This window comes from Squalius cephalus, assembly GCF_949319135.1.
Source record: "Squalius cephalus genome assembly, chromosome: 21".
Classification (NCBI taxonomy): domain Eukaryota; kingdom Metazoa; phylum Chordata; class Actinopteri; order Cypriniformes; family Leuciscidae; genus Squalius; species Squalius cephalus.
The window spans coordinates 22,119,480-22,145,033 of record NC_137142.1 but is presented as its reverse complement, the minus strand read 5'-3'; the positions used below and the strand labels follow the sequence as shown (position 1 = coordinate 22,145,033).

The 25,554-nt window shown below is 40.7% G+C and overlaps 1 protein-coding gene across 4 annotated transcripts in view; it reads left to right on the top strand.

The window, feature by feature from the left end:
* Window positions 1–2,245: 2,245 nt before the first annotated feature.
* The window catches only part of bcl11aa (BCL11 transcription factor A a), a 53,270-nt gene continuing 29,961 nt past the window's right edge, over window positions 2,246–25,554 (top strand). Inside the window, exons 1-2 of one of the 4 annotated variants that reach the window (XM_079855177.1) lie at window positions 2,246–2,787; window positions 6,136–6,471. In XM_079855177.1, the coding sequence (XP_079711303.1) occupies window positions 2,733–2,787; window positions 6,136–6,471 (391 nt within the window). In that variant the 5' untranslated portion in view covers window positions 2,246–2,732. Of the gene's footprint in view, window positions 2,788–2,820; window positions 3,581–5,532; window positions 6,472–25,554 lie in introns of those variants that run through there. The other 3 variants (XM_079855179.1, XM_079855178.1, XM_079855176.1) reach the window with 3 other exon arrangements.

The window sequence follows — 25,554 nt, the reverse complement described above, 5'->3', positions numbered from 1 at the left end:
TTTTCTGTACGAGCGAGCGCGCCTGACCGTGCATCGGAGAGATGGATATTGCTATGCATTTAACGTCTGGCTGATTTATGATGGGATCAGTCGCATTGTCATTTACATATTGAGATTCTGTTTGTACGCGGCGTTTTGTTGCAGGCTGATAGCTTTCATTCCTGAAGGAGGTGTACGCTCCGTTTGCGCTGATCAATGTCCGCCTGGGAGCAGGGACAGACTCTCAAGAAAAGTGAAAATGTATGAAGAAAAAAAAAAAAAAAAAGGCGGTCCATCAGCCAATGGCCTGAGTGGGCAGGTGCCATGGTTAGTCTTAAGTGCATGAACGTCCTCAAAATGGTCCAGCAGCACCAAAAGCTACACAGCGACCGATCAGTCAAAAGTAAACGCTATTTCCAGACATTGCGCTCTAACCTCACCAATATTTGCTATTCACGCGCGGGGAAATACTCCTTTTCAGTCTACAGCAAACCTCAAACGCAATTTCTACCCACAAATTTTAAGTTTATCTCGACAAAGTTCCTTTTTTTCCGAGCGAGGTTTAACAGTGCATTCCTTTTGTGGGATGCATGAAATACAGAGCACGATCTCTCGAGAGGTCCTAAAGGAATCCGTGGTGCATTTCTGTCAATCACGCTGCACAGAAATATTAGACACTTAAAAATAAAGGTCCTAGTTAGAGACAAAAAGTGTGTTACGGTTTGATTCCGCATGAGAACCTTCTTATGATACTTTTTTTATCCAGAAACCAATCTGGTGTTTTAAACAAATGCAATTATCTCTAAGCTTTTATAATATGCAAATAATAGCAAATGCAAGAACCCTACATGTTTCTTTGAATGTATCGTTTTTTGCTTAAAACACATTATTATTATTAATAATTGCATTTTTTTTTTATACGCGCTGCACTCACAAAATTGCTGTAAATGTAGCTAGCTCTCTTTGTGCATGCTGGAGAATAATGCGCTGCAATGAAACTAAATCAAAGGTTTTATATACAAAATTCAGATCGATACGGTGCTTTTTCACTTGTTGAGAACAATGACCTGAAAAGCATCGGCACAGTCAGTGTGATACAGTCGAGCGAATCCATTGGCATTCCCAGATAGCCTTCGCGCAGAGTTGACCTTTTTACCCAACGCAAACCTGACACAACTTTCGCGTTAAGATCGGACAGCTCGCGCCGAGAAAAAAAAAAAAAAAAAAAAAAAAAAAAAAAAACCACACACGCATCAACACAGCGATCAGTCTTGGTCCAGAAACAAAGATGTCAGCGTATAAGCCTGCAAAGCAGTTTCACTCACTCGCTCGCTCGCTCGCTCACGGGTCACGTATTATCTCCAGCATTCGATTTCAGTTCCGATCGGTTCCCTATTGAATTGTGCCTTTTCCCCGCAGACTGTCACTTGTTCACGCAGCCTCTGCTTTGAGTCTCTGGAGCAGTCGCTATAGTCTAGTCGTACTTCTACTAGTTCGCAGGGGTGTCTCTCTCTTCCTCCCACCTCATGCATTGAACAAGCTTGTCATCGCGCTCGGTTATACGCTTCATGTCTCTTTAATTTCAAATGCATCGGCGCTGTTTACAGCATCTTTATATTTCTAAATCCACGCGGCGGTTTACTGACACCCCCCTCCTCCCCCCCCAGTCGCCATTCTCTATAATCTGAACACATCTGAAAGTTATTACCCCGTCCCCTTTCTTTCTAGTGGGCTGCTCCCACAATCTATTCGTCAGTGTGTGTTGTTATATTTTTACAATTACACTTGTAGTATTTAAGTCCCACCTACATCGCCCGCAAAGCGCGCGAGCTAGTATCCTATCCCGCTCAACGCGATGTCCCTTAAGTTTCTCTGGGCTTCTGTTCTGGAGGAATGTGGTAGCGCACGCGGCGGTTGAACCCACATGCCCCGACTCGGAACCTGTCTGTCCTGTTCATGCAACCCGATCGTGTCTCGCCGAGAAGCAGCTTGCGCGCTACCTCTGACTGTTTGACCAGGAGTTGAGTGACTGTGTTTGAAGCACCATCAGTGTCCACTACGAAACCTTATATGCAAGGTCCCTCTCCCCTGTTTTTGTATATATAGCATGTCCGGCCCCCTTGAATCTCCTGTCCATTGGCTTTTCGTGCTCTGTTTTCCTGCGTCCACCCCCAGCGCGCGCGCACGCACGCACACACACACACACACACACACACACACACACACACACACGCGCACACGCACCGCAGCGCACATTGCTTTCATTAAGCATATCTCCCCCCTCTCTCTCTTTTCAGTGTGTGCGTGTCTCTCGCTCTCTCTCTCTCGCCTCTTGTCCGGCCCCCTGATCTTTCTGTCCATTGGCTTCTTCGGGTCTATTTTTCATGTCCAGCCCCTAATGAGTGTCCATTGGTTTTGTTATTTCCACTCCCTCCTCCCACTCCACGGCTTTGCCCTGCCCATGTTCTGTATGTCTATGTCCATCCATCTCCTGACGTTCAAGTTCGCAGGGACGTCACGTCCGCACTTGAACTTGCAGCTCAGGGGGGCTTTTGCCATTTTTTCATCTCTCTCTCTCTCTTTTCAAAAAAGCCATGACGGCTATCCCACAATCCATCTTCCCTGCGCCATCTTTGTATTATTTCTAATTTATTTTGGATGTCAAAGGCATTGATGAAGATATTTTCTCTGGAGTCTCCCTTCTAACCCGGCTCTCCCGATGTGAACCGAGCTGAAAGCCACCACCAACCACCATGTCTCGCCGCAAGCAAGGCAAACCCCAGCACTTAAGCAAACGGGATTTTTCGCGTAAGTAAAGACAAATATATGTTGTTCCCGTTCCGTTTACCTGTTTTTGGCTCCGTTCTGTAGTGTTGAGTTGCTGGAGAGGAGCGTAATTCTCAGTGAAGACACACTGGACACTGGACAGCGCAGATCAAGTGGACTTTAGAGAAGAGAGCGCTCCCATCTCTGAAATGCCTTTACGCGCACCTTCGTCCGCCGAAATGCCAGAAAAGTTTGCTTTCCATCGCTATACTTGGAGAAGTTCATGCCGACTCTGTGTTTAGGCGCATATGTCTTGGCTCTCGTGCCCCAGCCGCTTTGACCACTTAAGAGCAAGCGCTCACATATACCGGACTGTGGTGGGTATATGCACGCTGGCTTTCGCTCGCTTATTTGCGCTCACATCTCGTGGAATGTCCCGTAACGCTGTCTGTCTGTGATTCTGGGCAGGATTTCCCCCCTCACGCACTATTTTTGGAAGATTTTCAAAGAGTGGAAGTGAATTTTGATTGGGAAAAATCTCGTGTCCGACTGTTTACAAGCGCCGCGTGCGCGTACTACCCACTGCCAGCAAATAGAGCACGCATAGTCGCCTGTGTGCAGAGAAACCCGTCTGCATATAAAATCTGCTTGAATTTGAAACTTAAGCTTTTCTTACATTTGAAGCAAAACGCGATTCTGGTCTACTCGTTTGGGCTTTCGCTTAAAAGCAGTAGGAGACGATTTTACGCTACGCTCTTTGCCGTTTCGAGTGCATTTGCAAGGATAAATTCAGTTTCACGTAGGCCTGATTTTGTCTTAAATGTCGGTGGCAAAGGTAAGACGACACCTAAATGTAATAGGCTACAACTATTTAGATACAAATGTATCGAGAAACCCAGTCAGTTTCGCTCTTTTTGTATGCACACAATTTGTAGCCTACTGCTAGGCTGCTATTCTTAGAATTATCTTTATAATTATCTAATTTACTCTAAACATGTCTTGAAGTTACGTGGTAAGTTGCATTTTTGTAAACAAAGTGTGCTTTGTATTTTATAGACCTGAAATGTTGTCAGGAAGACGACGAAACGAAAACGTTTTAGCTCCAGTCTTTTAGATATTTACCTCAAATGCAAAGCTACAAAAGCACCAGTCCGCGTTTTATTAGATAAACATGTTTGACACAAATCCCGAGTTGTTGTAACATTGTAAAGTATCGTGTAACATTATTGGGTTTCCACACACAGGCTGTGGGATCCGAGCGCGGGTTACTCCGTGTGCTCGCTGTTGTACATGGCATAAACCCACCGCTAGGGGGCAGACGACGATCATAAACTAGACTCGAACCCGATCACTTTCACCGCTATCTTTATCTATTTTTGACCATATGTTAGCAAGAGCGAAACGTATTGTATATGAACTGGTAACTGTTTTTTTTAACCCCGTCCTGACCTGGCATGACATGTAGAATTTTTATACCTTGTATTTTTGTACCCTAGTAGATCAAGCAAACTAACAAATTAGGATTAGGCAGTATAGACCAAATGTCAATCATGATAAACTTTGCTAACACAGAAGGCAGTTATTTTGTTAAAGCGAATGAGACACTATAACGAATGAGCTGTTATTAAAATGTTTTTATTCTTTTATTCAAAACCAGCTTTAAATGTCCACGTTCATAGCCTACACACAGAGATAGCCTACTTTTTAGAGGATGACTATTTGAAAATATTATCATTGTTTTTTTGGCATTAAGCTTCTTTTGATTTCAGACACTTGAATTGATTTGAAATAACTAAATATTTTCTCGGGTTTAAAAACAGTTTGAATGTAATATCGTTGCCAGCGCTGAGTGCAGGAATTTAAAACAGTTTGGAAAACTCAATATGAAACACTTTTCCACAGTTTCCACACTTTCTGAGCCAACTTATTATTATTATTATCATTTAAAAAAAATGTCTAGATTGTAGAATATTAATTTACAACATATTTACAGAACCGTTGTTTATATATACATAGCCTACAATACCAGTCGTATAAAGTTTCTTTAATATAATTAAAAAATATGCATATGTACGGATATCTTTATATTGCAGCTGCGATAGTAAAATAAGTATATAATTGTTATAGCTAAATGAAGTGTTGAATATAGGCTGCTATTTTATTGTGAGGTATTTTAACTGAAATGTATAATTTGTAACTTTAATACTCGCTCGGTATTATTAAATGATGTCTGAAGTTTAGCATATATCGATTATCTCTGTTTTATCACAATCACACATACGAATTCATTACGAATCAATATCACTATGAAGAATCACTTTGTAATTAAAATAGTTTGAGTTCACTTTTGATCGCTTAGGCTTTCCTTTATTTATTTGTATGGTGAGCATTTAAACTTACAAAAATGTCGAAAAGCATTACTCCATATAGAGAAGGAAGAATTATCACACTTCGTCTTTGTTATTTCATGTGCAAATGCGTGGGATATTTTCCTGATAAGCACGTCTAGGAGGTTCTTCACATCTGCCCCTCATTGCTGCCCCAGACTGGGCTGAAGTAAATTTATCCGACCTGCACATGATCCCAACACCTTTTTATCAAAATCTGTACCAATCATCACCCACTAAAATTAAAATCTATTTTTTGATTCTCTGTGGTTTTAGGTTCATTAAAGCATGAAATTGGCAGCTTATAAAGAAGGTCAAGATTCTTAACCGTTAGCAAGCTAGTGTAACCTCTGCGCAAAAGCTTTCACTAAACAATCATTATAAAATACCTGAATGTGTGTGTGTGAACCTTATAGCTAACTTTGTCGTGAGGGGAAAAAGCGTGAAGCATGTATTGCTGCAGCTGTGACTGTGTTGGGTTTGCTGGAGATCTACACGTGTCGTCCATGCAGTCATTTCACGATCCAGATGTGTGTATCGTTGAGTGAAACAAAGAGTCAGTCTGAGATGAATTTACTTTAGTACTAGACAAAATGTTAATGAACCAAAACAGATATAACAAAATGATGTTACTTTTACATTTAATAAATTAAATGTTAATAAAATGTCATGCCCTTGCTATTAGTTATGGGAATCTTATGTTTTTGTACTTGTTCAATGAAGTTCAACTGGCAATGACTAATTGATTTTTTTGTATGATTATTATTATTATTATTTATAACTTGTGTGAGGTAATTACATTTAATGGATCTGAGATTAAAAACTAAATTAAAATGGTGGGAGTTTGATGTGGAGCATAAAATGTGTTTTTTTTCTTCTCTTTTTGTCCTGATATATATATGTGCTCCCTCATCTTGCCTGCGTTCATTACAGCACCCAGTCTCTAATATTCCCTCTGCTTTTTGTTCCCTCTGTGTCGCATATGGATTCTTCCTGTATGCAGCCGAGCCCCTGTCAGCCGTGGTCTCGGAGGAGAGGCAGGAACAGCGCGGGCTGGTACAGGTATCTCCAGAGGGAGACCAGGACCTGCTCACCTGTGGCCAGTGTCAGATGAACTTCCCTTTGGGAGACATCCTTATTTTCATTGAGCACAAAAGGAAGCAGTGCAATGGCACTTTGTGCATGGACAAAGCAGTGGATAAGCCCCCCTCGCCCTCGCATGGTGAGCTGAGGAGAGCGTCCAACCCCGTGGAGGTGGGCGTCCAGGTCACGCCGGAGGATGACGACTGCTTATCGACGTCTTCTCGAGGAATCTGTCCCAAACAGGAAAACATTACAGGTAATCTCATCCCATGTGATTTTTATTTCTTTTTTTTTGTGTCTGTGTGAGGAACATTTGTGGTGGAGCCGAGTTGTTGCGTGGGCTACATATCGTAGACACATGTCCTTCCTCCGTGGGGCGTCTCGTTCCCAGCTCTGGAGACGTATCAGAATGCTGAATATTTAAAAGCTGTGGGGCAGGAAGGGGAAGGGGGTATATTCAATCAAACCTCAGAGTGAGAAGCTATTAAGACCAAAAGAGGAACCGGCATTACTTCATACAAAGATAGAAAGAAAAAAAAAAAAAACTTTTAAAATCTGCTTTATTATCTCAAGTTCATCGCTGCTTTGAATCGAGCATCAGTTGGACTCTGTGGGATTTGGATAATTAAGCTCAGATTCTAACCGTAGATCACACATTCCCACCACCGTCTGTATGCTTCGGTTTAGCACATTTGCACTTTGTGTTTTTTAAATTCCTTTTCTCTGGTAACTTGTCGTTCACTCCCCTCGAGGCCCATAGTTGCAGACTTTGACTTAAAAGTTGCATTTTTGTTACTGGCCGCCAAAGTAGAGTGCAAAGGGTGTGTTCTTAATGGCACGACATCCCTACTGGGAGAAAAAGAGGGATTGAGAGGGGGAGAATTTGGCACTGGAGGGGCGGTTCGAGGAGTCCTTGCTGTGACAGGAGAGGCCATCCCCCTCGGTGTGTGTCCACAGACTCATGGGAAATGCCTCTCTGTGCTGCACAGCCTCTCTCATGTGGTCTCGACAGATGTATCTTGATTTCGTTGTGGGTTCTTGCACAGCCACATCTTATCCGTATAAATGCACGCCTGCACATTTTCACTTTCTGTCAAAAAAGGAAAGGAAATGGAAGGCCGTTTGGTTATTTTGGTTTGTCAGGGAACAATAATGCAACGCTAATTATTTGTTTGAGTTTCGTGGATGTGCATTTTAATTAGAGGTTGACTTGCACTGTATAAAACAGAAAATACAGTCAATAAAAAAACAAGCTCCTAATTTCCACTGTAAACAACTTTATAAAAAGAAAAGAAAAGGCTGGAATTTTATAGCAGCATAAGTCTAATCTTCCTTAAGCTGAGCGTTAAGTGAAATTAAGTTGTCGGCGTGCTATTATGTGTCCATGAGTGTCTTGGGCTGGTGGGGCGATTTAGAGTGGCTGTTTTTTAAATGTAGAAAATGTGAGACTGAGACTTTCCAGTCTGTTTTTCTGCCCTGGCTTTGCGTTTGGCCATTCTCTGGTCTGCCTCAAAGATCAGGTTCCAGGAAGCGTCTGGGTCCGGTTAGCCCCATCAACAGTCATTTGGACTTGACCCTTTGCTCTGGGCTAATTATCGGCGGCCGAGTTCAAGTATCAAGTTGTTTTCCAACAGTTCCCCACTTGCATATTTTGAGATAGAGAAAATGCATTTGTATAGTTTGTGTGCATATAATCTGCTGTGGAACACAATGCTGTGCTATAGTACGTTTAAATTTGATCAGATATGGAGGCTGAACTGGGTCATTTGTGTCTGCTTGCCCTCTTTGTTTTAAGCATGTTGATGCAGTTTCAGCACAAATTATACAACCTTTATGCGAGCCGGATATCGCACACGTCTCTTGTTTCTGTCAGCCGCTAAACTGGGTTATTAAACTCATTTACATCATAATGTATCAGGGTTCAGCTGATAGCGTTGGGTCACTGGTATTATGTGTGCTTGTTATTATTATTTTTTTAAAACAATTTTGTGAGAAGGACCATAACAGCTTCTCAGCATGTTACTGAATATGCTGCCATGGCAGGTCAGACAGGGAAGAGATATTAATTAGCCATATTATAGATGATTTCAGACATAACACATTCAAGGTTAGTTATGACTGCAGCTTACCATGAATATGTAAACTAGAATTCTTTGTGATAGTGTGCGTGTATCTGTACCTGGGTTAGAGGTGGGCTGGAACATCACGAAACTGAAGGTGATAGTTTAACACTTTAAAGAAAAACATTTACATTCTGTTATTTATGTATGGATTTTTGTGACGTATATTCTATCTAGTTATTTTGTTGTTATATATTCTTTTTTAAGATTTTTTTATGTACATTCTTTCTATGAATTATGTTTTATATATTATTTGAATATTTATTTTTTTACATCATTTTTATTCTTTTATATATATATTTTTTTTATTTTATATTATTAATGTTTAGTTTTATGTATTTTATTTATTTGATTTGATCTATTTTAAGAGGGATCATTATGGTGTAGTTCAGATGACCAAATAAGGAAATTGTTATGTGTGATGTAACAACTCCATTTCCATGTAGAGCAGCTCAGTGTGAGGAAAAGCAGTACCTGCCACAGAGGAATGGACTTGCTGTGTGAGCATAGAAAGTGGCAATACACACATGTGTGTGGCTGTCTATTACCCCAAATAGCACGATGTATCCTGGTGAGAGGGCCTTAGAGAAGACTGAGACCCTCTCCTCTCCCATGCTGTGATTTGATACAGACATAATGTATTTATTTAATTTTTAATCTCTAAATGAAAATTTGGAGCCGCCAATTCCCTGAAAATGGCAAAAAATTAGACAGGTTGTCACAAAAGTGTCTAGTTGAATTAATACTGCTCCCAGAGCTTTGAATACGCTCTCTTGATATAATCTGCATCGTGTCCTTTGCTTCACAATGTAAGACGTCTGATGAAATGTAAAAATTATGCAGAGTAACATCCTATGATCTTCTGTTTCGCAACGCGTTGTCCAAAAACATGTCGATGGAACAGATTGAATTCGCTTTGGCTCACGATATGGGGGCCATTTGGAGCTCTGAACTTTTTTTTTTATCAAACGATTTTCAAGACTCTGTCTTTCGCTATGGCAGCCCTTCAGAAATTATGACTGCTCTCCAATAAATCGGCAGATTAAATCGGACTAACACTGCCGCCATGCAGAACGGACCTCAATACAGATAATTGTTTTTTAAATGGCCTTTGCTGGGTGGGTTTTTTAATGCCTCTAACTCTCCTGCTCGCTCGCTCACCCATTTTGTCACTCTTTCCCTCTCTGCTATGCATATGGCTGTAACAGTCAATGTAAATCAGGGGCATCCAATTAATATTGAATCAATTACACTGTGTGCGATTGTCTGGCATGTGAGCTGCCTGCAATTTTCTGTGCCAAAATGTGACCCAAATGAGTGGCTTAACAAAGACCCCAGCAATTTAAGCTTTTTTTCCCCTTATTGTTTTTTTTTTTTCTTCCTCCTTTTTTTAAATCACATATTATCTGGAGCTTGACGATCTGTCATGATCATAATTATCATCAAAGCGCCCTTCTGGAGTTCAGCTGCGAGTGTGCTGACACTGATAGTTTTTTAAGAGGACTTGTGAGGAGCAACGTTAGCTGACGTTCAGTCATCAATGAGAGCCGAGGCTACCACGACAGTTGCTTTTATTTTCGGAACCGCCCCGTGTTGCATGGCAGTGTGTGTGACAGACGTAATAGACGGCACATGTGGAAAAATGCATGTATACAGAGGCAGCTCAGTGTCACAAGATCATTTTATTTGTGCAGGTGTGTGTGTGTGCGCTGTCACGGCTTAATATTGGGGCAACACCCAAACCTTGCATGTTTTTTTTTTTTACAATCAGGAAAATGAATTATAAGGAAGCGACAAAGAGACATGTCTTACCCGAACGGCGATGGTGCCTTGAAAGAGACTCTTTATGAATATGTATTCAAATTTAAATGGGGGGGGGGGGGTGGTCCTAATTTTCCAAACCTTTATTTCCTTTCACGACAGAATTTCTTCACACACAAGACCCGTCTTCCCTTCCCTTTCAAAGAAAACCGTGCTGTTGTATGCCCATCTGTGTTTGCATGTGTTTGTATCCAGTCCCTGCATACGTACCATCTCATGTCTGATCTTAGAAAAATAGCATTACTGAATATGTGAGTGAGTGTGTGTGTGTGTGTGTGAGAGGTGTGCAGCTTTTCCAGAGGGATGAGGTGTAATAATAGCACAGAATGATGTTTAATTCACTTGGAGCGGTTTTGCTGCATGTGGAGATGTGTCTCGCAGCATCCCTCGCAGAAACATTGTGATATTCTGCATCCTCGGGCTTGATTTGCATGATACAGTCGGCTTGGTGCTGTGGGGGTGGACGGCTTCCTTTCATTCGCCATTCTCATCTAATGGGCTACAGCACACATTTTTTGTTGGGTTGGGAATTTTGTGTTGCCTGGGAAAAAAAACGAGAAACGAGAATTGATGTATTTTGTTATCTGTGCAATGCCATTGTTTTTATATTCGCTTGAAATTGAGAGACGTTCAATGAAAAAAGTATATTTGAAGTCTTAAAACCCTACAAATCATGTCCGTTTTACCTGTTTTTTTTGGCGTGCAAGGAAACAAAGGTATTTAGCAGCCAGACGGGCACTGCCTGGCACGGTGCCACCCGCTCCGTCTCAGTTCTCCCACCCCCGCACCCCTTCATACGCTCTTAGCACCCAATGATGCTCCCCCCCCCCGTCCCTCACTCGTCCCTCCCTCCTGCAGACAATGGCATCGCCTCCTCCATCGCAAGAGGAGAAATACCCAGCTCTCTCCTTTCTGTCTGTCCTCATCTCCATAATGCCACCTGATCACGCCGTCTTTCCTGGACTACCTCGAGCGATCGCTTTGTCTTTCTTCAGGATGTTAAATGAAAAATAAAAGTGATTGTCTGCTCGATGTAAAACGCTGTTATTGTTCGCAGGTACGTGCAGGTCTAGAAGGTGTAGGGTTTGATTTTAGGTTCGTGAGAAGTGTGATTATACCTCTACGGAGAGATTTTGTGATAATTTAGCTGATATTCAAGCTCCCCTCTGGTCTGATCTCCTCGTTTTATTTGTGCCAACATGAATGCGTGTTTTGTATGTGGGTGGACGCGCACAGACCCACTGGGTCCTGTCGTATTGCAGCTCTCAAATTGTGTCAGATGTTTTAGAGGAACGCGTCCATAAAAATGTTTATGTACTACAAAGCATATTTATAAATCTCTGCGGATTACAGACAGCTTCTATAAACACAGATAGGAATGGTGCCGAATTTCTAGGCCGCGCGCGCGCGCGTGTGTGGGGCTGCGAGAGGCCTGCGAGTTTGTTTGTGGTTTTCTGCAGCCGTGCATGCGAGGTGTGTGTGAGTTGGCACTAGTACTGCAGGACATCCCTCAGTGGCCAATGCCAAAGAGAAATTGGCACAGAGCAGGGCTAGAGGCATCGGGTGGGCTTCAGGAGGGGTGTCCTCCACTACTCTGTTTACCTTTTACACACACACACGCTGTCAGACACATGCGATGGCCTCGTCACTGCTCCAGCGCTAGGCTAGCTCATTTTTTACTTCTGTCTTCTTTCTTTTTGCTCTATCTCTCCTGGTATCACCGGGCGGACACAACTCCACTATGAGGTCACCTTGACCAGCTTTGCCCCCCGCGCCAGCCGGGTCGCTCAATACGATCAATTCATCTGGGCTCTAATGGTTACAGATGGCAGGACTTGAGTCTCTACAGACACCTTGAGAGCTCTGTGTTTTTTTCTTTCTTCTACCTTCCTGTCTGTTTTGTCGCTCCTTCTATCATTCTGTCTCTCCTAATCTCTTAAGGGAGGACCGCTTTCCACCTGTAGGGAAGAAAAATCACAAATGAGATCGCTTTAGTATCTCAAAAGTTGCTCAAAACGACAGTGTGATTAAATTTAGATTTTTTTTTTTTTTGCTGAAATCTTGTGCTTATCAGATTTTTCTATTCAGAAAAAGGGAATCTCATAGAAGAGATTTCAGATTGTGCTCAGATTTGCCAGGAAATCAAAGTTCTCATCAAATTCTTCAAGAACTGAATTATATGAGCTATAGTTTTATTTCATTTTAATTTATCCACATTCATTTTCTTGTTTGTCTGTTTAAAGTTATCTCATGTGTGTTAAATAATTTTAGCAAAGCGTCTGAGAAAAGATCAACTTTGTGTCATATTTTCCTTCTAAAATTATTTTATCCTCCTTCTTAAAGTTAAAGAGCATGAGATTTTTTGCTGTAAGCCTGTGCTTCTCCGATTTTTCTCCAGTTTAATGTTTCAAACCGTGCTCAGATTTGCAAGATACCAAGGTTTGCAATCAAATGAGATCTCAGATGGAACTCAATCATTTCTTAATAAATTCTCCCATAACTGAATTATCTGAGGTGTAATTTGTATTTGATTTAAAATTTTTCCTACAATTCTTTTTTTCCCCCTCTTAAAGTTATCACCTGAGCTATAAAAGAGCAATCTCTGAGCAATGAAATTTCCCTCAGGGAAGTGCCCTCAGATTTCTCACACAGGTGAAGACGGGATGTTATACCCACTCTCTGATCCGGTTATATAAAAAAAACAAGAGAGTCTTAAGCGGGACAGGCCGTCTCTTGCAGGCTGGTGGATCGCCGTCAAATCCTTTCACTCAGACTTTTACTTGAAGCCACTCCACACCCCTTACCCATGTGAGGTCCTCCAGAACGTGCGTGCCACAACTGGAGCTGCTGTCCGTATCTCCCTCTCCGTGTTTGTGTGTGATTTGGGTGGTTGCCTGCTCTGCTCATGTTGGTATTGGGTGCCTGCCTAGTTTTAGTGGGTTGTAGTGTTTGTGTATGTGTGTGTGTGTGTGTGCACGTATTTGCATGTGTGTATGTGGTTTAAACTCTGCAGCGGTGACGGTATGCAGACGCGTTGCGTGACGAGGGCTCAGATCTTTCATAGATTAATAACGATTATTTTTTATGTTTAAAATGTATACATGTAAAATTAATCAGAGGATATCAAAGGAACATGAAAAGCCAGCACACCCAAAAAAGTACACAATGTGATGTTTTCGAGCAAATCAGCTCTTCATTGGAATGATGAGCTGATATGCTTGAAACGTTACATTAGGATTCTTGTGAGCTTTTTTTGTTACTTTGTTTAGCATTTTTAAAATAAAGCAAATAAAACAAGTTTAACAATAGGTTGATTGGTTATGTTTATTTGATTCTTCTTATTGTGTTTGATATTGGATTCACATAGTGTGATAAGCTCACTCTAGCTTTGTGTGTGTGTGTGTGTGTGTGTGTGTGTGTGTATACTGTATATAGATCCATATGAATGCTCAGAAATGTTCTGTTCTGTCAGTTCCAGCGGTGACTATGCTCTTCTTTACTGTGCTGGAGATCCGTGTGGGTCACAACCCCTCACCCAGAGCAGGACGGCCTGTCATACTCTTTCCCCTCCTGCCTGCCAATAAGTTAATTGCTTTATTTTTAGATTTGAGTGGGATGAAGCCACCCAGATCCCAGCTGCAGCCCACACAGACTCAATCTACCTGTGACCACAGAAGCTCTAATATTTGATCCATGTACATTTAGACACAGATATCAACCTTTCATTTCATTGATGAAGACAAGGATTTGTCGTTCCATGAGCAACCTTATTCTGTTAGTTTATTTCTCAGCGATATGTCTCGTTTTGTGTTTTTTTTATAGTACAAAAGATGTAAATATTACTTTTTTTGTGCAAAATTGTCTTTTAAATAAATACAATGTATTTGTATTTATTTTGCTATTTGATTGAATTTAATCGCTTTCATTGTAAGTATAATATCAGCACTGTAATTTGCATAATGAATGGAAAATTGTTATGGTTATATTTTAACAAATTATTATATCCGCACTAAAGCTAGTTTTATTACCGCTGTTACCGCTCTACCTCGTCAGATGTTTGCTATACCACAAATATTGAACCGCTTTTCAAATGACCATTTACTCAATAAACCGGCAATTGCCAGAAAACGCTTTGTCTTTATGAATTAACCAATCTGAGCGAGAGAGGACAGAGACAAATAAAGATTTCGAAGAGTCGAGTAAAGCTGAGAGCCAGCTATGTTAAGCAGCCATTATTGTGTTGATTGGTCTCTGAGCTCACACCTAGACCCTCACTAGTCTCCGTCAGGCCCACGGGGCTCACATACTCGCTTACACACACACACGCTGGGCAGCTTTTCCTGTTAACAAACTTGAGGAAAATGGTGCAACATCTACTCGTAAAAACATGTGCTGGCGACACACACAGAAACACACACACACACACACCGCTACTTCCTGACTGAATCTTACTGATAATTTGCTCAGGCTCATTTGAATTTTAAGCACTTCTTTAATCTTCAAAGCCTAAATTGCTTTATGAATATGCATGGTGTGGGCAGACTTTAGTTCATTACCTAGTTGTAAATTCTAATGACCATTAGGTCTTCTCAGTAATTGCCAATTGTTTTGCATTTTTGATTGGCCTATTACCATACGCATTCTGAACACATCAGCACGGCCTGTCAGACCTTCTGCAGGGAGCTGTGTATGAGAAAGCATGCGTGTGTTTGTAAGTGTGTGTGTGTGCATGCTTCCACAGGGGAGGGGGTCCTGCGTAAAAAAAAAGAAAAGAAGCAAAGGTATAAATTGCTTCTGTGCTTTGCTTTTTTTCATCCCGGATTTTGAGCGAGAAATGGAGGATGTAAATGAAAGCAGCATTTTGTATGTGAAGATTGAAAGTTCACCGGGAGATTTGACATATTTAATTTACTTGATGACTCTGCACACCCTCATTAATGCACTTTGCATACAGCGGCGCACTTAATCACTGCTGATCAGACCCGGCTCAGCCCTGCGCTGTAACACACTGCAGAGATAGCAGTGAGAGCCTCGTCTAACCACTCAAATTACACACACACGGATGACGATTCTACCTTCTGCATATGACAACATTCACACATTTTTTTTTTCCTGCTCCAAACACTCCGTAAACCCCCTTCCCAACGAGGAAGCAGATGTTGAGCAACCCCCCCCCCCCCAAACACACACACACTTGCTGGGATTCAAATGCTAGTGCCATTTTCTGAGAGTGATTTGTCTTACTAAGTGAGGCTCTCTGTTAACATGCTGAGGGAAATTAATTAAATCTTTCAGCACGTCGCGTGTGTCCCTCCACATGTGGACATGTGGCTGTAATGGTTCCAGATCTCAAACATGCATTCGTACAGTCGGAGGAGCCCATATGGAAATGCACACACATTTCCCAAAAGAGAGTGATATGTAATATGTACATATCATATGTCATATGTAATTGAACCAGGAAGAGGCTGCTTGTGGACAAAAAATGTCAATCAAATAAATGCATATTATAATGCATATTATAATGAGCAATTAGAGGAAGAGAGCTGAAATAAAAAAAATGTTAAATAAAATTATAATAATTATAATTTTTTTTTTTGTTGTTGCATATTACGTTTTTTTTTGTTCCTTTTCCTTTCTCTCCTCGTCGGTTTATGTCAAAAATGCTTCGAGGGAGCACTGAAACCTACATTGAAAAAGAATTCTTAATCAGGGTAAAAGTAAGTTGCGTATGGCACGGCTGCTTGGTTCATTCCTCAGACGGACACGCTGGTTTCAGGAGAGGAGGGGGAGGAGAATGGACTCGGGCCGGTGGGACTCGGCAGGCGCTGTTTCCTCCGGACTCCTTTAGCCCTACCCTGGCTGTGAGCACGCTTCAAAGTTGTTAATATTCAGCTGGGAAACCGTATCCAGAACACAAATAAATTATTAAGTGCATGAACTTTTTAGTCAGTAAGATGAACTGATGGGGCACATCTGTGAGATCCAGGGTCTTTTTTTATTTGTGTGTGTGTGTGTGTAGCGCAGTGTAGTATGGGTTTCTTTGCATGTATGGGTGTGTGTGTGTGTGTGTTTTTGTGTGCATGTGCGGAGTGGATCTGCCCTTTCCGACTTCCCAGCCTCTGGTCTCCGGCCAAGGGCATGCATAATTGATTCCAAATGCGCTATCATTTTCTTGATGTAATTGCCTTAGTTAGATATGATGAAATCTAATGGATAATTTATCGTCTCAAAATGGGTAAAGAAAGAACGAAACGGCTGTGCATGTTTAGGGGAAGAGCGTTGGCTGTCCGTTTGACTCCGTCCCGGGCGGCACATCTGATCTCTGTAATACGGGTTGATTAGTTCTCTTTTCTCCTTGATTAGCGGACTTAAAAAGCAAATATCTCTCCATCCTGAGGTCTTCTCTCCGGCCATCTGTGTCTAATTCCGTCTTGAATTCTGCTTTAAGCTCTTTTCCCTCTTTGTCACCATCTCTTTGCACCTGTGCAGCAGAGAATGTGTTGTCATCCTTTGGGAATTATATTTGTTGTTTGATTGAGACGTCTTGCTCTGGACTGCTTGCAGTCAGCTTGTGTGATCTGTTGTATGCCGCATGCATTCACTCGTGTGTGTGTGTGTGTGTGTGTGTAAGTGTGAGATGAGATCCTGGCAGAGGCTCTGGACTGTTTGTTTCACAGTGGGGGTTGTGAACCGTGTCTGTTTGTGCTCTGAACAGGAACCTATCCCTGATGGGTGCTGCTGTCTCTAGTCTGTTGCATGAGCTCATACAACACACACACACACCACACACACACACACACACACACACACGCACACGCACACACACACACACGCACACACACACACACACACACGCACACACACACGTATGCATGCATAAACACGCAGTGGGGCTTTACCTGTGTATTTGGATCATGCATGATATATAGACGACCTGCTCATATTGTGTCTGCCTTAATCCTTGTATCAGTTTTCAGCAGAAACCAGGAATGATCTGAAAAGTGGGAGGGGACATATTATAAACTTTATCAGGCTTATGAATATTAATTAGTGGACGTAAGATTTGTCTGGTAGTCCCTGCTGTAAAGAAAGATGTGTGGCATAGTAAATTAATATTTACGTTTGTGTGTTTGTTCAGTCTGCTGTCGATTGAAATAGACATTAAAAGTCATTTAAAGTCAGATTCTCAAATGAATGACTCTTATGTGACGGTACTTTTTTAGTCAATCAAAACATACCGTGCAACCAGTGAAGTCTGATTCCCAAGTGAATAACTACTTTAAGTGGGTTCTTTTTTTTAGTGATTAACAAACTTTTTTTTGTAATCCATTGGAGCAGTTTCTAATTTTATTTGGCTCACTTACTGAATTGCAAGTAATTTTACCTTGTCTAACTTCATGAACCAAGAATGGATAGAGTGCTGTGTTGTGTTTAAGGCTCAGGAGATCAAAATCACTGTGTTTCTGATTGGTTGCTCACTTTGTTATTTGTTCTTTTTTGTTTTACATTCATTACATTTATTATTAAATCAGCATTTGTTAACTGTTGTTTTCCCCCCTCAAATATATCCAAAAAAGTTGGTGAGGAACTTTCCAAACATTTCTAACAGTATGGTGACATGTCTTATACCACATGATTTATCAACTTCATAGAACATTGTGCAATATGACAAATGTGTTACCTGACCGAGGAAAAGTATGAAAAGAATATATAATGCAGCCTTTGATTGCGAGACAAAACTGCTGTGAAATCGCCCTCTGTTTGAAAATCCCTGCAAGCAAGGACTAAAATACTCTTAAGTCCACTTCTTTCCCCCCTTTCTTCTGCACTTTCTCTCCTTCTCCCTCCCTTGTTCTTTTATACTTTACCCGCTCTCATGAGTTTCATTCCGTTGCATGTCATTCCAGGGAAAATCCAGGAGGCGTATGTGTCTCGACACGTCTGAGGCTAATGCTAACCATTCTTTTTATCTCTTATCTCCCCTGCTCTTTCTCTCACAAACTATCATTTTCATCTTTAATTCTTATTTTTCATCTTTTTTCCTCTTATTTTGATATCACTCTGTATTAAAGTCTCACACGGTGTACACGTTGAAATTCTGACATTCAAAATAATGTTTTCTAAACTAAAGCTACGATATGATTTAAAATAAGAAACTTGTCACATTGATCATGTGATTCTTTGTTGTCAGATGTTCTTGCTTCCATTGAAACACATAATGCTCTAAGGCGATAAAGCATGTGGAGTTCATGCAACATGAGTGCTGCTGTCATTAAAACTAATACATTCTAAAATGCATTTTCATTTTTTACTCAATAATTCATTCAGGTTGTCAGCTGATAATATAATTTGTAATTTAAAATATTTAAATACATTACAAAAATGCAAACTAGAAGCATTTTCACTTTTTGGTTTCTAATAAAACAGAGGAAGAGATGGATCCAGGTTAGAGAGGGCCTGGTCAAGCACATCTGTGCCTGTGAGGGGGCATTGGAATGGGGCTGGCAGAATGGAGGGGGCATCCACCACACAAAGACAAAATTGTCCAGTGGGTCCATTAGCCTCCTTGGACTCAGTGTGGTCAAACTGGCTGAGCCAGACAGGATGATAGATTGCTTTGTCAGAGTCCCAGGGCGAGCCCTGAACCTGAAGTACTTTGTTTATCTCCAACAAAAAGAAAAGGCTTTAGAATAATCTACGTCTGTTTCTTTTTGGGAGAAAGAGAGAGCGGCGAGGGTTTGAGGGGGTGAGGGAGGCGTTGGTTGAAGGGGGAGTGCTGGGGGCCCTATGGTGGTTGTCCATTAACAGATGAACTTGGCTGAGGTCCAGCTGTTTGATGAGACAGTGTCATAGCCCGCACTCACTCAAGCCTTTACAATTCCTCTCACCCTCCTCTCTCGCTCATCAGTCGTGCTGCCTGCTTGTTTTTTTCATACCTCTCATTTTCATTCTCTTCTCTTTCTTGATTTCTCTCTCTCTCTTTTACTGTACCTGCAGCCGATTCCTCAAATGCTTCCAGGTTCCTTTTTGCTAAAGGCAAAAACAATGCTACTTTTCTCTCTCCACCAGCTGCACACCCTCCAATGTCAGAACCAGTTTAGACCGGTTAGCTGGCCTTGTAGCCAGGGCTCCGTCATCTTCTTCTTTAGCTTGGAGGACTTTGGAGAACAAAAACAAAACACCAAAAGAAAATGAAAGCACAATTCTGATAATGCTCATGACCTGCGGGTACCCGTTGGTGATTTAAAGGAAAGGAGGAGTTCAAATGAACGAGAAAAAGCGCTGTTAGGTTGAGAAAAACCCGCTTTGATCGATGTGTTTGAGGGGTCTGTTTATGACTGTTTTGTCCATTATGCTGAGCTTAGGCTATAGCAGGGCATTAAACGGGACATGAAGGCCTTGTGTGTGTTTGTTTGACTGGACAGGGTCACCTGTTGAGTGAGCCATAGCAAGGGCATTTCCTCTGTGGAGTCTGTCACTGTCCGCCCAGTGCCTGATCGCCACTTGCTAAACAGCTCTCTGAACCCAGGACCCCTGATGTATGACCCACTTACCCTCGGCCAACAGAGGACACCATCGATTTCTCCCTGTTCTCTGAGGGATGGTCAGTGAACCCTGGGCCGGCACTGACCCAGCAACAGTGATTCATCAGTTGTGACTGTGCTTCATAATTCATTCCTAGTGTGATCTGAAACTTTGGCTAGGTCGTTTGATTTAGATACGGGTCTACTGGGTTCCCACAGGCATTAAAACCTGGAATTATCAGGGAATTTTAGGCCTTTAAAAACTATAATGGAAATGATATTATATTATCTAGTGAATATAAGGTTTCAAACGTTTGGGGTCAGCACTTTTTTTTCTCTCTCAGAAATGAATACTTCAAGCATACATGAAATTGATCAAAAGTGACAGACATTTTAATGTTACAAACGATCATTTTTTAAATAAACGCTGTTCTTTTGAACTTTCTATTTATATAATAAGATTTACAAATTTTATATGAACACCCCCCCCCCCCCAATTCAAAAAGTTTACTCTTATCTGTAGCATATTTTAAATACAAAAAGGATCCTTCATCTTTCATAATGAACATTCATTAATCAAATTAACTTTTTGAATTTAATTTTTTTTTTTTTTTTTTTTTTTTACCATTAATTTAGGTTTATAACATTGGCCAGTCATCAGCCAACATGAAAATAATTATTGTCTTATTGGTATTGGCCAGAATTTGAATATTGTTGCAGTCCTAGCAATCATGAATGTTTTGAAAAGTCATAAATGCACACCTCCTGTTGATTTGATAGAACAGATCTTGACTCGTGTGAATCTTCGATTTGTTGGATTTCGTTGTATCAAACCTAATAGTGAGGGAGGAGGGTGGGGGGGGGGTCTGATACATACACTTTTTAAAATGTTCTACACTAGAATGATCTCGAGAGGGTGAGGGTAGACTCCTTCCTTCTAAAGCAATGTGTCATAAAAGCATTCTGTCTTATCTGAGGCACGGCCCACTTTCCCATCTCATGCTAGGTTCTGTATCAAAGGTGAGCTTGGACACAGGGAACAGAGGTCAGTACTGGTCTGCTCTGCAGTTATTCAACCTTGCCAGACAAACACACACACACACACACACACACACACACACACACACACACACACACACACACACACACACACACACACACACACACACACACACACACACACGCACACACACCTGCCTTAGACCAGCACAGCTACAACAGTTATCCATTTGATCACTCTAGTGGCCACCAACTGTCAATCGCAGGTTGGGGGTATGAGGGGTGACTCTGGCCTAATGCTTTGAATGTTTTGTTTAAATGACAGATGATGTTGTCATTTAGATTTTTCCAGACAAAAAATACAAGTTTTTTCTTTTATATGGCTTTATTTGTGTGTGAGAGTGTGGGGGGTGTGTGTTTATGTACATTCTGCTATGCTCCTCAAAGCATTCAGTATGTCACCAGATGTTTATGACATAATCGCTGTTCTTTTTATGCATTTTTATTAACCCGCACCAGTTTTAGTGGAATGATTTCCTGGTGAGTTTTATTTTTCCTCAATGTGTTTGCCGGGGGGCAGTCACATTTAGTTGTATGTGAGTGAGTGTGTGTGGCTGACCTGAATAGTCAGTAGGGGTGGGCGATATAGCCTCAAAATTATATCACGATATTTCAAGAATATTTGCGATAATGATATTTATGACGATATAAAAAAAAATTGACAATTTTTTTTATTACATTTATCTCACCTAAATGTTTGCTCACTCATTGTGTTTTTACAATTGGGTAATTTTGTATTTCAGAGTTTACACAACACAAGGAAGCTTGATTTCAATCTTTGAATTAAATTGAAAAAAGTAGCAAAACATATATACAAAATAATAAAGATACAAATAAAGAGAAACGTTTTTGGGTAGGTCTAACACTATTCAGAAATACTACAGAAACTGAATAAGGTAATCAAATGTAAAATAACACTAGTCCTGACTAAATTAAATTAAAGGCTATTAATTCTGATTCCTTACAATGAAAGCTATCTTTTGTTGTTTTGACGACAACATTAATGACAGACACATATGGCTGCTGTCACTTTTAGAGCTAGTGCCCGGATCCATTACTGTTATACTGTCTGTCACACTGTCACGCACGTATTATGGTTATTTCAGACATAACCGACTGTTTACGAATATACTAACCATGACCGGAATTTTTACACAATTTTGCGTGTTTTTTCCCCCGTTAAAGCAATATAATCCGCGAAATATAACTTTTGTTACTCGCGAGCTGTTTGTGAGGCGGCTTTACTGTATGCACGCAGAGTAAACATCACTCAGAGAGCGCGCGAGAGTACTGAATAGTTTAAAATCGCAAATGTTTAAACTGATAAGACTTAAAAAGAAGTGAAAATGATAAACTTTAGTTACGATGCAAGTGACAAAAGACAATTCCGTCATGTCCTGACTGCTAAACACAAGAGTGTGGTATCGACGCTTGACTTGTGCAACCCATTTTGAAAGCGAGAGAGAGAGAAGACGCGGCACCGCTGAAAACTCACGCGGTTGGTAAAATCAATATTTGCGGGGGAATTTCCCGCATTATAAGTGGTAGACCTGCGGGAATTATTAAAATACTATTGAAGTAGCTCCTTTTTAGGTACTAAATCGTCATTGGAGGCTGACTTGCTGCTCTCGCGCTCAGACAGGTGTTGTTATTGTGCGTGCTAAGGAACGTAATGCGCCATACGTCATTGCATCGCTATATCAGTGATATCGCGATATGACACTTTTTTATCATGTAAAAATTTATACCGGTATTATCGTGGACGGTATGATATGGCACACCCCTAATAGTCAGTCTAGAAGTTTTCTCCGAGTGCTCTTTAGGGAACCGGTTGTGTGAACCGAAAGACCAGCAAATGTGAGTCTTCGGTCAAATGCTTTGTATGTGTGTGTTATCAGTCTTCCTAAAAACCATGTTGTATTAAAGGGATAGTTCACTCAAAAATCTCAAAAATGAAAATTCCTCATCATTTACTCACCCTCATGGCATTTTAAACCTGTAAGACTTCCTTTTTCATCTATGAAACACTAAAGAAGATATTTTGAGAAACATTTAAACTGTTTTTGTACATATAATGGAAGTCAATGGGGTCCAAAACACCTTAAGACCCCATTGACTTTCATTTAATGGACCAAAAAACAAACAAACAAACAAAAAAAATCTTCAAAATATGTTCTTTTGTGTTCCACAGAAGAAATAAAGAAAGAAAGTATCCTTTTGAACACCAGCATAAGGTATGTACAAGTTCGGCACCCAGTACAGTGTTTTGGTGGCAGATACACAGGTCACAGTGTGTGTGCTACATGAGACGGCTGGCATTTCAGAGTGTGTTCATGTTGCCGCTCATGTATGTGTGTGGAAGAACGGACTGTGGTACATGTAACCCGATTGGGGTCAGAGATCTGAACCCCAGATGTAACCGCAGGCCAGATACGGCTCAGCCTGGGCCAGACTGACAGGCTGACCGGACATAGAGAGGCCAGAGCGGAACGTATAGGAGGACAGGCTCAACATAGACAACATGGAATTCATTACACCCTGCCCACCGTCTTAGTTGGCTTGGATTTCTAAGGATAGATGTGATCTAGCTATGCATGTATTAAATGGCACAGAACAAACTCAATACTATTTCTCGCAACTTTGGCCAACAGGCTATTTCTGTAAAATGGACATGCTGAGCATACAGACACAATGTCCAAGAAACTGCAAAAACGCGCGTCTCTTAATGTGTTTTATTTAACATTAGCATTACACTCCCTAGACAAACAGAACTTTCAAAAGTAAAATCCCACGACACCAACTGAAAAAAGTCCACTACTTCCTCCTCTTTTCAACTGTCTCTTTCCCTTCACACTTCAGTTGCTCTCTTCAGTACCTTGTGAGCTGTGTTTTAAGGCATCATAGAGATTCAAAGACTTTTTCTCATTTTACCTCAATTTTGTCAAATTTTATGGTGCAAATGTAAAATTACAATATTAATATTTATGGCTTGCCTTAATGTCTTGATTCCATTTTCAATACTTTAAACCACCAATCTTTTATTTTGTCAGAAAACTGCAGATGAAGCCCTAAAAGCTTCTCTGTTGTTGACAACAGCCAGTTTACAAGATTATCTCATTGCTCACTCAGATGACAAGAAATTGGTTATTAGCTTAGCAACATGCTAACTTCAAACTCTTGTGAGATTCAAATCTCTCAAATGGAGCTCTCTTGTTATGTTGTCTTAGCAGTGTTTTTGTGTTAATATTCTTTTAAAACGAAAGCAGAGGGTTCTGGAATTTCAAAAGAGGGAAGTGAATGATCTTTTTCAGTAATTTCACTTAAATGACAATTCATAGGTAATTTTCATTGCCATTTAAGTGAAATTACTGAACTTAAATATACAAGCTTGATAAAAATGATCATTCTAGAAGAAAATTTCAGATGGCACTTAGAGGCTTTTGCATCTGAACTCTTCATGCTAACTTCAAACTCTTGTGAGATTCAAATCTCTCATATGGAGCTCTCTTGTTATGTTGTTTTAGCAGTGTTTTTGTGTTAATATTCTTTTAAAACGAAAGCAGAGGGTTCTGGAATTTCAAAAGAGGGAAGTGAATGATCTTTACCGGCTGTCGCTTCTACTGCTTCTGTTCACGTCAGTGGAGAGAGAACAAGGTAATGGGGTTGCTGTGTTGGAGTTTGATGTATGGATTATGTTTACCGTGGCATATTTTGTTTGTGTGCGGGGGCCGTAAGATTGGGCCGTTTGATGAATGGACATGCCCTCCAGATTCACATCAGCACCTGCTCACCCTTCCTTTCCCTCCATCCTGAACACAGCAGCCAAAACTGCCCCCTCACACCCCTGGTGCACCTTCATTTATGGAGTTATAATTGGCTTGAATTAAAAAAAAGTGCAGAGACAAAGAGGTTGCTACCTTTTTTTTTCTTTTTTCTATGTTTATATAAATACATAATTATGTTTATATAACCCATTTCTGTTTTTTACTGTCCGTGCCATGAAACGATATAGTCATGTTTATCTTGGATACAGGTTCACCCACTGTTAAATGTTTCTGTTTAGTTATGTAAACGTGTAGTTGTTCTGCTTACAGGGGCCAGAGTATCTGTGATGTTTGCTTTTGGGCTGTGTGAAGTCTTGTTAAAGTGCTTTTTATTAACAGTTTGCCTGGACAAGAGCTCTTTGGCACTGAGGCATAGAGTGAGAGTGAAAAAAAAAGAGGGAGAGAGAGACGTTTTCCACAGCTATTACTCCTGCAGAAGGACCATCAAAAGCCACATCAGTGCCCTTAATGGGGCCCAGTCCACAACTGATAGCTTCAACGTGTCCAACAAAACTATAATCCTGAATACTAAAATATCCAGACAGCTTTATGTGTGCAATTCATTAGGATATAGAACATGGAATATATAGAGAAATTAATCCGTGCAGCTGTAAAATGCAGTTTTTTAAAGGAATAGTTCACCTAAAAGGAAAATTTCGCTCACTATTTACTTACTCTTATGTGATCCCAAACCTGTATGGATTTCTATTGTAGGAAGCATAAGAGATTTTTTAAAGAATATCTTAACCACTCTTACATATAATGAAAGTAAATCAGGATTAGGGGCTGTTTAGTTAAAAAAAGGATGCAAAAGCACCATAAAAGTTTCATAAGAAGTAGTCCAAGTAGTCAATGTAGCTTTGTATGATAAACAGACTGAAATTTACATGCTATTCTATGAAAGCAAGCAATGAAAGAGAAATTTAAAAGAAAAAAAGAGAATATAAATCAAATTTGAATAAGTAGGATTAATAATGAAAATAACTAA